At 41.6% G+C, this 16,144-nt stretch overlaps 1 protein-coding gene across 1 annotated transcript; it reads left to right on the plus strand.

Annotated features, from left to right (window-relative positions):
- Positions 1-960: 960 nt before the first annotated feature.
- On the plus strand, positions 961-9,974 carry tnni2a.1 (troponin I type 2a (skeletal, fast), tandem duplicate 1). Its single transcript, XM_072466312.1, has 5 exons — positions 961-1,136; positions 1,234-1,365; positions 2,083-2,172; positions 7,847-8,029; positions 9,818-9,974. Exons 1-5 carry the CDS (start codon positions 1,107-1,109, stop codon positions 9,905-9,907), a joined length of 525 nt encoding a protein of 174 aa, XP_072322413.1. The 5' UTR covers positions 961-1,106; the 3' UTR covers positions 9,908-9,974.
- Positions 9,975-16,144: the final 6,170 nt, after the last annotated feature.

The following is a 16,144-nucleotide window of genomic DNA, read 5'->3' on the forward strand; positions in this document are numbered from 1 at the left end:
AAAATGGTGAATTGTCCACTGGGTCACAATGTCCATACCTCCACTACAAGGACACCAACAAGCAAGATATAAAGATTGTGGATATTGACAACGACACTGGGAGACAGTTGCTGATGGCATGACCTCTGGAGACTAACTGTCTGGAACGACATTGGAAGAGTGAGGCTCCTAAGTCACACAAGGTGATGCCTAATACAGAGTTAATCACCAAGGCTCAAACTGCAGTCTCATGAGATACAAGACTGCCACGATTTATATATGTGTAAATTAGACATTAGTAACAGACCAAGCCTACTTAATAAATTATTGCCCTGTAATCATTTCTGAGAGCCTATTATTTTCTAAGTTGTTCAATGAGTCTTCAGAAGATCTTTCCTCCATTTTGAGACTATATTTTCTGAAATTCTTCCATGTTGTTAAATGCAAGCTATTACGTGCATCAAGGAGCAAAAGTCAATCAAACCAATTCACTTTTTAAATGTCATCTGAGGATGTGGTGTCACTGGCAATGCCACCATTTATTGCCCATCCCTAACTTCCTTTAGCTCTTCAGTCTTTTTTGACAATACAACAGTTTTGTGGATACTTTAACTGATATCAGTCCTGTGTTCCATTGTTTTTAACCGAGTTTATATTATCATGGAGAAATATGAAATCAAACCAATTTAATCATTTTAACAACTAAATTAAATTGACTAAAAGTGATTTGGCTGCTTCACTGGTGGCAGAATACAAGGTTTGGACGGACAATCAAAGCTCAGCTGCCCATAAAAAGACCCTTAAGTCACAAGAATATGGGTCAGTCCAATTTTAAAAAAAAATGGAAAACAATTAATGAAATAATAAGGCTGGGGGGAAAAAAATGACAGAAGATGAAATGAGTCAAGTGGTTGGGTGACACCAAGTGTGAGTTTTAAAATAGTATGGGTGGTGGAGAAAAGTTTGTTTGAACTTAATTCAGAGATCAATTAATGAACTGGAAGTTATTGCACACGAACAGCATGCTATTTTGGTCTGCCAACTATTTGAATTAATCCGCATTTAACTCACATTGCAAAACCTTCTTTCCTTTCTCTGATTCTGGATCACTACAGAAAAAATCCAAGATGACCTCTTCTCGCAGAATGCATCTGAAGGTAACTTGGCAGTCTTTCATGCTATTTGCTTTATAAGGATTGTCATGCTCATTATCTGAATGTGTTTCCATTGAACTCATGGCTTCATGCATTTCAGAGTTTATTGCTCTCTCTTGCCAAAACTGCAATTGAGAAGGAAGAGGCAGATCGGATAGCAGAGAAGGAGAGGTATATGGCAGAACATTGTGGAGACCTGCATGCTTCTGGACTTTCAATGGCAGAATTACAGGTTATTTTAACATAATTTTCTGAAAAAGTAAACTTTTTCTCTTTGTTCTGAAAGGCTCGCCGCTTCTTGAACTGAAAGATCTTAGGTCAGGGAGCTATTGGCCAGGGTAATGTAGAAGGGAGTTTTCAATCCACTTGTTTGGACAGTAATCTGTGCTCTCATTGAGAAAAGGGGGTCATTTCAACATGGACCCAAAACCACGATTTGCTAAACAAATGTATTTTAAGAGGCTTGCTTCCCACATGCCCTTAAAACCTTGTTCTCATTCACAACCAAGTGACCTGACTTGTAAAATTTAATACAATAGTTTACAGATCACAACCATCACTTTGAATAAAGTTTGGAAAATATGCTTTCATAACTTCAGTGAGAATTGGTACAGACAACTTGTTTCTGGTCCACTCCTGGGAAAGTTACAGTGGTATTGCAACAATACCTCTGAAGAAATCGAGGCCCAAAAAGTAAATTCATCTTCTTCATTTTGACATCTTGTAGATTCCTCTAATTCTACTTGGCAGTGGAAGGATTCAAACAGGACGTAACCATCAGTCAATTATGACTTCCCATATGGGTGCTACTGTTCCATCCAATGCAGCTGCCTTTTGACAATTCCAATAAGAATGATGGTGTGCTTTAAACTGCTCTGTGGTTGCAGAATACAAAAGTAAAGCCCAATCTCTTCACAATGTTGAAATTTCTCACTGTCTGTCTCAACAGGACTTATGCAAAAAACTTCATGCAAAGATAGAGGCCGTTGATGAGGAGAGATATGACATGGAATCCAAAGTTAATAAGAGCACCAAAGAGGTAATGGTCACCTTTATCAGCATCCCCCAGGATCAACTTCACTATATTTGGTTCTCTTTTGGAGAAACATTTTAGACTGATGGCAAACACTAATACAAAAAGTCCTTCTAACCACTTTATAGAAAAGATTCTGAACTTTTAAACCTGTGCCCATCTTATTGCATCATGTGAAATAGCTGTAAAGTAATGCATTAATACTGGAACCAAAAGCAGGGTAAAAGGAGACAAGAAAGTTAACCAATGGATGACAATCTTGATGTACTCACTCTTTGGACATGAAATTAGCCAATGCCAATAGTACAAAATAGACGAATAATGAATTACCAGTTCACTTCACATTGCATTCAATTTTATTTTTCACTGAAGTCGCCACTGATTCACTGTCCTATTTTGCACCACTGTCATTAATCAATGCACCTAAATATTAAGAGTTAAATGAAAAACAGCCATTCATCTCTTTAATCTCACTACTTTCACAAGACCACGGACGACCTACTCAATGATGGATGTAATCCCAGCCACTTAATCTGCACAAATACTTGTTGACCTCTCAAATGTAATCAAGTAAAACACAATGTTCGATAGTTCCACATCTCCACCATAAAACTGCCACTTAAACACTTCTCATTCCTCTTCCACCAATTGATCTTACAACAGGTGAACCAATGGTGTGGATTTTTCTCTTCATTGCACCTGAAGAGTTCTCATTTCCTGGAACAACAAAGAGGAAGTGAGGTTGGTGCAGGTCCAATGCACCAGTGTGAATGAGGCAGCAATCCCAACTTCACTCACTGGGTGACTAATCAGATGAGCTCTCCAGGAACTCTGATAATGAATATACAGCAAAACTCTGCACAAACTAAAGCGGTGGCAGGAACAAAGTAGAGTTTAGGCCAGAATCAGACCAACAACGATTATTGCAAAATGGAGGAGGCTTGATGGGCCAAATGGTCTACTCCTACTCCTATTTCTTATGATCTTATAACATCAAATGCAGCAACCAAGAGTTTCAGGTCTGCAGCTTCACTCATTTGCTTGCTCATCAATCCCAGCGTAAAGCTCCACCTGGGCAGTCCTGTGCCCAGAGACAGTTATACCAGGTATAAGTTCAAGCCCAGAGTCCTTTCCTCACGGGTACAGTGCACCTTTGCCATACCACATCAGTTAGTTGTCCAACAGAAGCTGGGAGGAAACTGGAACCTCTGTTTTTCCAAGTAGCAATTCACCATCTTTATTTCAACCTATCTCTGCAATATTAATATTGTCCACAATAAGATACTTAGTTATTTTGTGAATGATTTAATGTTTTTGGTGTTGCAGTTTTGCCTCTATTTATTATGTTAATAATTCACAGGTCTTGTAGTTAAAAAAATCAATTGCAATTTTCAAGCTTTAATGTACAAAATAGGCTCCATCAACATTGGCTTAAGACTAGTATCTTAAGTATATCAAATAAATGTTGGTAAGCATCCCAGAAATATTATGTCATCATTGAGCATGTGCGCTGTTAAATGTCTCCCAGATACATTGGCATTGTAAAGAATGCCATGGAGGCATACCACTGATCCTTTATTGAGGTCAGATACAAGAGCCATTATGTGACTCAGCCTAATTTAAAAAAAAAACATTTATTCTTTTTGAAATATTTGTGTTTTCTTATGAACCCTATAATATCCCTGCTAGGGATATCCCTTCAGATCTCTTCCAACATTACTGAAAAATATCCTGCTGACAACTCATCTGGTTTCTATGGGAAATTTATGTCCTTAGCTCTGCAACTTTTCCAACTGTACAACCGAGCTCCATATAATGCAATGCGTCAGTGTGCTGTTCTGTAACAGAACAGTTAACCAAAGTACATGTGAAGAGAGAATGTGCAACTTTGTTGGTCGAAATGAAACCAAACACACGTTTGGTGTCCCATGTGAAAGTCAGGAGAATATTTCATTTCTGTGGAATCAAACACAAATCTGCATCATGAAGCCCATAGGGAGAGATATTTTCTACTCACTCAAAATCCATTCACTTACACAGAGTTCAAATTGGACCCATCCATATCTTCATGGATGCATTCTCTCCGAGGCTTACATTAAAAGGTTGTATTATGGTGTAATATTTTCTTTTACTTTACAAAAGGTTAGGGTTTGATTAGTACTATTGTCAAGGATATTGTTGTCACTTTACTAACCAAATCTTATGCCATTCTGAATGTATTAGAAAATATAATGGCATCAAAATTAGTCTGGGCCTGAACAGAGGCCTGAGTTGTACTTCCAGAGGCAGCTAAGAAAAATTGGGTAGCTGATTATAGGAGGTAATGGAAGGGATGCAGGCCCATCACAAGGATTGTCAAGTTGGGGGCAGCACTCTGCTTGTCCTTGCTTCATAGAAAGGGCTATTGGATTAGAATCTAAAAATTAACTTTTAATTGGCATCCACCTAGGCCACTGGAGAACGCGAAACAGGGCAGGCCGAATTGCCATGTGAGTGTCCCTTTAAGAACGTTTTTGTCTTATCACATGGCTTCAGTGATGTCATTATGTGGTTGGAATTGGGCTGTGGCTGTGTGAGGTGATTTGGTTTCATTTTCAGTTTGGTTGCTGTGGACTCAAGGAGAAAGAAGTGTTCCCTGTCTTTCTATATTTTCATTTTAAAAACTGTACCAGAAGTAAACAAGTTGTGGCTACCTGCTTTGGTAACTTTAAAGATATATTCAGAGAAAGCCAGTCTCATTCAAGTGAGAATACAGAGTGCTGGGCCACGCCCTTGAATAAAGGTTTTTTGTTTAGTGGAGTTTGTTTTTGAATTGGAACAGTTAAGGGGGAATTCATTATGTGTTATACATAGATTGAGTGTTGTAGCTGAGTGGTGTCTTTATGTTTGTAATTGATTTAAAAAAATTCTTGCTGTATGTTTATATGTATATGTTAACTAAGTTCTTAGAATAAAGCTTATTTTGATGAAAGTTTCTGGGAAGACTGATGAATCACACCTGAAGGAAAGGCTCTTGTTCTCATCCCAGCCAAATTCAAAATAAAGGTTGTCGGTCAGGTGAACTCCATAATACACTTTGGAGTTTCTAAGCCCTGGCCCATAACAAAATGACTGCCCGGCAAGTGGGCAACAACCTTTATAGAGGGGTCATTGAACATATTTTATGCCCACCATTAAAATGGTCCGATTCCTATTTTAGATGGTTTCCTGGAATGTCTAAAAATGGGTCTGACAAAATTAACATATCGGATGCAGTCTGTCCCACTGCTAAATTGATATGTTCTGCATTTGTTTATACCTAATAAACACAGCACATTTCAATTTCTATCCTGTTGAATATATTATACTCATTTGGAGCTATGAATTTAGGACAAATGGTGTCAAACGTGTCCCAGTGATGTAGAGCACTGGAGAACAGAGACAGAAGCACTTCTGATATTTGCACATTCCTCACCTGTTAACATACCTAATATTATGAAAATCACTTCCACAAAGAAACAAGGATTACAATGATGTGACTAAATGCCTATAATTGCTATTGCCACTGCAATGTTTCTAGCAATCTTGTCAAATAAACCATACTGCTTCCCTGCAACGCATAACAGTTTCATGTTAGTCTCTAATTTAACATTCTCTTAATGAACATCAGTGAAGTTCTGCTGTAGATAAACAGAAAGCTAAGAGTTATCAATGAAAAAGTGTCTACTAAATAGTATGTTTCCAGCATGATCTCGAAAGTTGCATTTTCTCTTAGCAGGACATACTAACAATTTCAGTTTCACACAGGAAGAATGCTTGGTGTGAGCTGGCATGACACAAAGCTTAATGTATCTCCTTGTTGAACAACATGCTTATCATTGAAGGGATAGAGCCTTTCAGGGTCCATTGAAGGCTTGGATTTCTACTGGGCAACATGTTTATGGGAGATTAGTGCACCCATTTTATGGGTAAAAGTAAGATTAAAAGTCCACAATGCTACAAACATTTTTTTTGATTGTAAATAAAAGATTAAGATGAACTAAATCAGGAAGTAGTCCAGGTAATTAGATTATGTTAACCTTGGGTTGTAGATTATAGGAGAATTACGGGAACAGGAATAGACCATGCAGCCTCTCATAACTGTTCCGCCCTTCATTTTGAGTATAATTGATCTGTACGTTAACTGCATTTACTACCTTAGTCTGGAACCGACCTTGCCAACCGAATACTTATCAATTCCAACTTTTAAATTTTCAACAGCTTTCTGGGGGAGAGAGTTCTAGATCTCTGGATTTCCACTGCTTTTTGACATCATCCCCGAAAGGCTGTTATCAATTTAAGTTAATATCCCTATGCCCTGGATGCTCACAACAGAGAAAATAATTCTGATCTAGCTACCCTATCAAGGCCTTTGATCATCTTTTGCATTTTAAATAAATTCACTCTCTTAATCTCTTATATTCAAGGGATTAAAAGCTAGTCTATGTAAATTTTCCTCAAATTTAGCCCTTTTAGCCCTGGTATAATTTTGTTGAGACAATGCTGTGTGATGCCTAGAACTGAATGCAGTGCTCCAGGTGGAATCTCACTAGAGCTCTACTGTATAACTGTAACATAACATCCCATGATTGTATCCAACCCTCTTGAGAAAAAGACCATGAGCTTTCTTAATTAGAAATGTACTAATTTCCACCAACTGTTTATTCTTCCTGCCAAAGTAAACAACTGCACATTTTCCCACATTATATTCCATTTGCCAGATCTTTTCCCAATCACTCAACCTATCTATATCTGTCTACAACCTCCTTATATCCAATTCATAATATACTTTTCTACCTATGTTAGTGTGAGCTGAAAATGTATCTACCATGTAGCAGGGGCAGCACGGTAGCATTGTGGATAGCACAATTGCTTCACAGCTCTAGGGTCCCAGGTTCGATTCCGGCTTGGGTCACTGTCTGTGCTGAGTCTGCACATCCTCCCCGTGTGTGCGTGGGTTTCCTCCAGGTGCTCCGGTTCCCTCCCACAGTTCAAAGATGTGCAGGTTAGGTGGATTGACCATGATAAATTGCCCTTAGTGTCCAAAATTGTCCTTAGTGTTGGGTGGAGTTACTGGGTTATTTGGGATATGGTGGAGGAGTTGACCTTGGGTAGGGTGCTCTTTCGAAGAGCCGGTGCAGACTCGATGGGCCGAATGGCCTCCTTCTGCACTGTAAATTCTATGATAATCTATGGTACCATTGCTCCCCTCATCTAAGTCATTGATATCAATTGTAAAACGTTGAGGCCCCAACACAGATTCCTGCAGGCTCTATGTGTCACATCCTGCCAGTCAGAAAAAGATTCATTTATGCATACTCTCTGTTCTTCTATCCATGCAAATATGTTACCCCCACATCATTAGCTTTTATTTCTGCAATAACTTTTGAGGTGACATGTTTACAATAAGTCATAGTTATATAGTGCATTTATCATAATGGAATGTCCCAAGGCACTTCTCAGGAACATTGTAAAACAAAGTATGACATTGAGCCACCTGAATAAATATTAGATCAGATGACCAAATGTTAGTTAAAGAGCTAGACTTTGAGGAATATCTTCAAGAAAGAAAGCCAGGCCGTGAAGCAGAGTTGTTTTGGGAAAGAATTCCAGAGTTTGGGGCCTATGTAAATGTTGATGCTTCACTCCGTCAATGTTGTAGATTGATGACCTGAACTTGAAAGTCTTTGACCTGAAAGGCAAGTTCAAGAGACCACCACTGAAGAGAGTCCGTATGTCTGCTGATGCCATGCTACGAGCTCTGCTGGGCTCCAAACACAAGGTGTCCATGGACTTGAGAGCCAACCTGAAGCAAGTGAAGAAAGAGGACACTGAGAAGGAGAAGGTAAGGTGACATTCCGGAAAACTGTGGCTAAAATCTTAATTCTCCCTTTGATCGATTGTTTTTGAAACAAAGTTTCCTTCGCCTGACTGTGGTGTTACAACCGCTAGTTTAAAGTACTTAGGCCATAAGACCATAAGGCATGGGAGTAGAATTAGGACATTCGGCCCATAGAGTCTGCTCTGCTATTCAATCACGGCTGATATGTTTCTCATCCTCATTTTCCTGCCTTCTCCTCATAATCTCTGATCCCCTTATTATTCAAGAACCTAAATATCTCTGTCTTAAAGACACTCTGTGATTTGACCTCTCTTGGGTTGAAATATCTGGTCTCATAGATTCAAACTCATTTGTTCCCAAATGATGTACTTTACGGATGCAGTATCTCCATCTTCACTTGTTCAATTAAATATTTATTTCCCTGTGGATTCCTTCCTTTAGACATCCCTCATCTTCCCCGACCACTTGTTCTCTGAAGCCTATATCAAGAACACAAAAAGGTTCCTGGAAATAACCAACTTCAACAAAATAGCCCAAGCAAAACTGATGTCAGTGAGAATCAGGGGGAAACTCTCCACTAGTTGGAGTCTTTCCCAGCACAAATGAAGATCATTGTGGTTGTTGGAGGTTAATCATTCAGTCCCAGGACACCACTGCAGGAGTTCCTCAGGGTAGTGTCCTTGGCCCAACCATCTTTAGCTGCTTCATCAGTGACCTTTCCTCCATCAGAAGGTCAAAAATGGAGATGTTCGCTGATGTTTGCACAATGTTCGGTACTATGTGCAACTCCTCAAATCCTGAAGCAGTCCATCTCTAAATGTGGAAGACCTGGACAATATCCAGGCTTAGGCTTATAAGTGACGAGTAACATTCAAGCCGCACAAGTGCCAGGCAATGACCATTTCCAACGAGGGAGAACAAAACCACCTCCCCTTGATATTCAGTGGCATTATCATCACTGAACCCCCCTCCATCAGCATCCCAGGGTTTACCATTGAGCAGAAGTTGAACTGGACTAGTCATATAAATACTACGACTATTAAACCAAATTAAGATGCCATGGCACTTGTTTCACGATTTTTAAAAGCACGATTGAACCTCACTGTCGGGAATTCACCCCCGTGGAGGCGGAGCATTGCAGAGGTCCCAGAGAATACCGGGTCAGGCCCGCTAATGATATGCCAATGGTGTTTACTGCACGTGCATTCTGGAACGCATTCACGCCACTGTTGAGGCACCGCAGAATTGCGATCTGGCGTGAAACCACGCCCGCCACAATTTTGGCGTCAAAACCGATTCTCTGCCCAATGGCGTTTCCCGATTCCGGTAGCAGTCGACGGAGAATTCCACCTGTTGTCTTTCTTGATGTATGCAGCTAGGAAGTAACTATCAGCCAGACAGTTTAACAGGGGAACAACAATTCCAAGCCTAATGCGACCTCAGGTGGCATCCATGCAATTCTCAGCAGGGATCACTGAATACCTATCAGGATCTATAGAGAGAGCTGCTTTTGTGTTGTCCCTTTCTGTCTTGGATGAAGTTACCGAATATAACAAAGCCAGAAAATGATTCCTGAGGTCATTGGAGCCTGTAAGTTTCAGTTTCACATGGCCGTTTAACATGTGAAAAAACCCGGAAACTGGGATTTAATGGGGATAATTACTATGTACTGTGCATTCATATCGGGTGTTTGTTCAGTGTTTCTGACAGACTTGGGGACAGACAAGTCCAGCCACATCTTGGGTCAATGTTTTACTGAACCTTAAATTTCACAAATTACTCCTCCTGCAGGATCTGCGTGATGTTGGAGACTGGCGTAAGAATATTGAAGAAAAGGCTGGCATGGAAGGCAGAAAGAAGATGTTTGAAGGCGCTGAATAAAACTTGTCACCATGAAACCAAATGCTGTATTAGCTCTAATATTTGTAATAAAATATATGTAGGTCAACACTCGCATTAATATTGGAAATATGTTGTGCTGATTTAGTTAGTCACATTTGGAATGACAAGGTAACATAGCTATTGGAATGAAGGAGCTGGGATTTAGATTAAATTCAATCCATCTTTTGACTAATTGATATCACATCATAATTTGCTGTAGCTGGGCATTGGTTAGGCTTACCTTTGCTCATTTCATCCTAACAATATCTTAAGCCCCATAATACTGAAAGACGAAGCTGATCAGGTTGCTGCGAGAGAGACTTGTTGAACATTGCAAACTCTTTTAATCGGAAGAGTTAACCAATCGGATAAAAGGTTGTGAAATTAACAGTGCAAGGACTGAGGAGGAAGTGTATGTGAGAGCAGGACCATTCAATGCCAAATCGCAAATAGAAAGAGAAATAAAGAGCGGAAAAGTAAGAATGGATTAAGAGAGGGGAAATAAAAGAGATAGAAAGGAAAGTTTAAAAATAAATTTCAATTTTGTTCTCCGACAATAATAAAACCTGAGGGAATAATACTTCATACTTGCATTAGTTAATATTCTGTGTCAAAGAGATTGCTTGACAGTAATCAACACTTCTCATGTGTTTAAGGGGTGCTTAGACTGAAATGAACAAGGTTTAAATAATTGTGGTGAGTTTAGTTCATATCTACTGCGCAAATACAGAAACTTCACACGATTCAATACAATTCAATGCTGAGCCAGACAACAAGGCACCATTTTCGTGAAGCTAATGAGGGAACAGCACATTTCTGGCAACAATTGTGGAAATTCCATATTTTCCCCCACACCTGAGGTTGCTGTACAATTCACCTATAAATAACAGCAAGTGGTCATTAGCCTCACTGTTATTTTGACAGCGAACGATGGCCCATCCTATATCTTCATGCAGCCCAATTATATGTTAAGTACTCAATAAGGAATGGCAAAAAGAAAAATAAGTGGTTATCAATTGTAAGAACATTTATTTTATGATCTATGTACTACACATCTAAAGTTACAGTGTAAATAAATTCTTGAATGCAGGGTTGATTTTTGTAACCACGAGTATTCTGAGGCTTCTTTTGGTCACATCTGCTGTTGGATAATCATCAGCATCTTTCCACTATGTTCCCAATGCTGGTAATGGAGCCTGCTTTTTGTCAGTAGTAGGAGGTTATTTTGGCCACAGGGTGTCTTGCAGAAGGCTGCACTGGCAGAATAATATCACGGCCTTTCATGTCAGAACCTCATTTTCAGCCATGGCGCCCAATTATCAAATTTTCACCATAAAGGCATGCAGGGGTCCCAACTGCTAATTCCTGTTTGCTGTCCCACCACTTTAAGGAAGTACAATTGTGGGGTAGAGCTAGGTGACTCTCCATAGGGACAGAGAGAGGGCAGTAATAAGAGAAAGTCAGCATTTAGAAGGATAATGTTCTGACTGAAAATATCCTTGATCTCTTTGAAAATTGTTACAAATAAAGTAGATGATAAAGTTTCTGTGATATAATTTCAGGAGGCATCTGATAATATTCCATACAAGTGTTTCTAATTAAAATAAAAGTTGCATGGGTCTAAGGCAGTATTTGCCACTGAATAAAACATAGTCAATGACTAATACTTGTGGCTACATTGATTGGAGACTCATCAGAGTCGGTGATTGCACTCTTATTGTTTCTTAAATAGCCTGATTAAACTAATAATAACCTGGACAAATTTGCTCATGATGCAAAAAAATAGGTAAGACTATAGAGACAGTGAAAGCTTTTTGATCTCTTGTGCAAGTGGATGACACATGCCAAATTAAATTTAACAATAGTAAATGTATACATTAGTGAAAAATGCATAGCATTGGCATATATTGAGTCAAAGTGAATCAGCATGGGGATGGTGAATTTTGTTTTCCAAAGTCAATGGAAAAGAAAAATCAGGCAGCCTGTGAAATGGGTAGCTGATGCATTATTGTCCTTTTTGTGCTGCAACCAAGAACTTCAATCACAGGAACTTTTGCAGGTATCTTGAAGGTAATTAGATAATGAATTACTTCCAAAATCTAGCTGAAGCAATTGAAAGAGCTAATACTGTGAAAATCAGAACACCATAGCACAAGTCTACTGAACTGTGCAAAAGGTTCACAACATTGCTTAGCATTGCCTTAAAATTTAAATTGGTGCTATTCATAGATGAAGGGCGCAATCTAACTAAATTGCAAAACTTCCGTGACGAGTGCGTTTAGCCCTGTGCTTCCTGGCGCTCACAGCACCATGCTATCTAACAGAACTTTGTTGCAATTTGGGGCCTCAGCGGGCAATGTCCCACCAAGGCCGCGCATCGTCCTGTTTCCTGCACTGAGGAGCTCCACTTGCCAGAACTCCTCACTGCAAGTGGCTAATGGCTCACAATTTTAAATGCTATGTTGATCTCTCGAACCCTCAACCCCCCCGCCCTCCCCCACCACCACCACCACCACCAACACCCCCCCCCCCCCGCCTCTGACAGAATCCACCCAAAGCCCCAACTCACCTCTGAGGGGGTCCTCGGGTCTCCCAGCACCCCACGTCAGATAGATAGTTTTTTGAAGAATAAAGGTATTAAGGGTTATGGTGTTCGGGCCGGAAAGTGGAGCCGAGTCCACAAAAGATCAGCCATGATCTCATTGAATGGTGGAGCAGGCTCGAGAGGCCAGATGGCCTACTCCTGCTCCTAGTTCTTATGTTCTTATGTCACATGAACAGGGCACCCCCAGGCACGATCCCCGGTGTGAGAAAAATGCCAGCCTGGCACCTTGACAGTACCAGGCTGACACGCAGGTGGCAATGCCAGAGTGTCCAAATGGCACCAGCAGTGCAAGGGTGCCACCCTGCACAGGCGGAAACCACCTGGGGGCCCCCGATCCCCTGGGAGACCCTCCAAAGGCCATTCTGTCTGGTCCCCATTTGTGAGGACCGAGGTCCTCGGATCTAACTCCTTCACCTGATTTCTCCAAGGCGAAGGAATTAGATCCCAGGACCTCGGTAGATCAGGCGATCTGTATTTTAGAGTAAGACTAGCTGTCTCACTCTAATATGCAGATTTACCAAATACTGAGCCCACCCGTAACAGGCGGGTTTCTGATCGCAATGTCTCGTGAGATCCGTTAGATCCCGTGGGGCGTGGTGAGCTGGTAGATCCCAGGGATCTCGCAGCACCCACCAGTTGCGCTGTCGTCCGGACACAACGCAGCCAGTAGATCATGCCCTAATACTGAAAATGCTTATGATATTTTTCTATCATTCCTATACATACCAATAACATGTTTTAAAAATTCAAAGTTGCAGTTAAAAACTGAAAAGGATGAGAAAGAGGCGTGATTCAGCAGGCCCAAGTTAAAATCTGCTGAATGGTGCATTTAGCAGGGTGTTTCCTGGTGGTTGCAGCGGCAGTAGCACCCCACTATCCAACGTCACCTTGTCATTTTTTTGGCCTCGGGGGGTTCTCCCTTAGAGGGATTTCCTGCGGGCGACCTGAAACGCACAGCAGGAAAGGCTCCTCGCAGATCAGGATGCCATTTTGTCCAGAAGCCCTTTTCAGGCTTCCCAGGCTCTTTTGGCCCACTTCCCCCCCCTGGGGATATGCCCAGCAACCTCACCTACTGGAACTCTGGCACTGCCAGCCTGGAATACTGGCAATGCCCCAGGCACTCTAGCAGTGCCGCCAGTGCACCTGGCACTGCCAGGGTGGTACTGCAAGGGTGCCAGATTGGTAGTGCCAAGGTGCCCAGGTGCCAACCTGCCCTGCCCCAGCCACCCGGGGATCTCCAATGACCTGGGAGACCCTCCCAGGTTCCGTTTCGACTGGTCCATGTTTGTGGGGAATTACCCCTGAGGTGGATCTCTCTTAGATAGAAGCATTCCAGAACTGGCTGCAGACACGCTGCTGCTCATGTTGATCCTCGTAAATAAATATTTTGTTCACTAATGAAGTCTCTGAAAGTACATCATTATATCACCCAACTCCCTTTCATCTTAGAAGTAAATTGACAGTAAACAGCGCAAGTATTTACAACTCAATACTCTCAACACCTTTCTGGGAATTTGGAAGACTCTGTCATCACTTAAATGTGCAAGAAATATTAAAATCAATTTTCACATACCAAGGTCCAACAGAAAGTGATGGAATATACGAGCAGATGACTGGTTTTGGTGGTGTTGGTTGAAGAGTAAGTGTTGCCCAAGACATCAACACATCCTCTGAATAAAAATGGATTAATTTTTTCCCCACATATATATTAATAATATACTTAGATCATTACTTCAAAGATGGGAAAAACATATTAAAAGTTGTAAATAGTTAAATAGAAAAGTCAATTTTGATATCAGAGAAAATATCTTGATGCAAAGTGAAGATAATCCGAGCACAGTCATAGAAGTAAGAACTTGGAACTATTTAAGATATACTAAGATGTCAATGAGCCTGCACTAGATATGCTCGGGATCAACGACATGAACAGAAATACCGGAGAGAATCGAGAAACGTGATCCCGCTCACTAAATCCTCCTATCCTGCCGACATGACATTACATTGGCGAGGCTTACAAGAGGTTTGGCCAAATGAGATTTAGTTGAGGCGCCCCTCCAGGGATGAAGAGGTAAGTATAGTCCCAGGGAGATGGGGGGGGGGGGGACATTCCCAGGCACTACCCCCTGGCACAGGTTGGCACAGTGCCAACCTGGAAATGCCAACCTGCCAGTGACAACCTATGTCGAGGGTAGTGCCAGAGGCAGGCCCTAATGGGAAACTCATGATGGTGGGGGGGGAGGGGATCCAATTATGTGTAGTGGGGGGGGGGGGGGAGAGATCAGACACTGGGGGAAGGGGGGGAGGGTGTCTGCAATACCTCCGCAGTGGTGATGGAGGGAGGGAATGCCAGTGATGATTGTTATGGGGGCGGCGGGGGAGGTGGAAGGGAATGGCAGCGATGATTGTTGGTGGGATGGGGGAAGGGGAATTCCATTGATAACTATTAGCGGGGGGGGGGGGGAGAGCTCCTCAGATCTCAGGTGGGGGACTGGGGGCTGTTGGGTTGTAGTGGTGTTCGGGGCACCATTTAAAGATGCCGCCCAATCTCTGTGGAGCTAGGTGCCAGCTCTATTAGGTCTCGTCCCACCAGAGTAGGGCATAGATCATGCCCACTCATTTTATTGATTTACAAAGGCTCAATAACTGAAGAAAAAATTGGACTCTGCAACTGAAGTGTTACACACTAGTTTTCAAACTCTCAGATATTTTCTCACTTTGAAAAGATAACTCTACGTGGAGTGAATCTAACTTTGTAGCATCGTCATTTACATAAATTAAACTGAAATCCGCTCCGGGTCACTTGCCCCTCACTGCAGCACTGGAGAGAGGCCAATGTCTAAGAAACCATACCTTAGCCCAAGTCAGCATCTTCAGGCCAGCGGAAAAATACCCTCGATAGATTTTTAACCGTTAAAATTGGCTTGGTGTCAACGTACGACAAATTTCCATTTAGCCCCTCCCACGCCCAACTAGGAGGTCTGTGGCCCACATCAGTAGCCAACACATTCCATTCCATTGACAGTTGGTTATATTCATACAGAGAGAATGAGATCACTGGAAGATTCTTTGACATTAATCTGTGGTATATCTCTGGAAAGAACACTTCTACTACATACCAAAATGAGACACCATCCGAGAACTGTTTTGTTATATTCATACTGTGCAGTGTCTTCAGAGACTGACATAATGCAGTAGATCCCCTGAAAATGGAAACATCCAGCCCGATATAGAAGCGCTCACAGCAAAGACATTTCAGTTAGGTTTTCCAGTGAAGCAAAGAGGAATGGCTAATTACTGCATAATGTTCTTTTTATCAGCGTGGTTACAAACGACATGATGAAGGCAGTACATATTCTGGGAATGAGTCACGTTAAAAAAATTAATCTCCACAGCGTAAGAAGATGATTAAAGGAGAGGGAGAGAATTGAAGAATTCTTGCTTAAGCACATAAAATATCAATATTGCCATAGTTTTCTGACAGTTGCGCCGCTGGTCAGGGGGCTTCTGCCAGGGCGGGGGGTTGTAGCGGGGGGTGGCCAGGAGGTGGGCGGACACGAACACCATTGCCGCAGCCAGAAAGGCAGCCATGCAGCTGCGCAAGCCGCTGACAGTCCACTGTGAACTTAGGGTTT

This window comes from Scyliorhinus torazame, chromosome 10 (assembly GCF_047496885.1).
Source record: "Scyliorhinus torazame isolate Kashiwa2021f chromosome 10, sScyTor2.1, whole genome shotgun sequence".
NCBI lineage: Eukaryota > Metazoa > Chordata > Chondrichthyes > Carcharhiniformes > Scyliorhinidae > Scyliorhinus > Scyliorhinus torazame.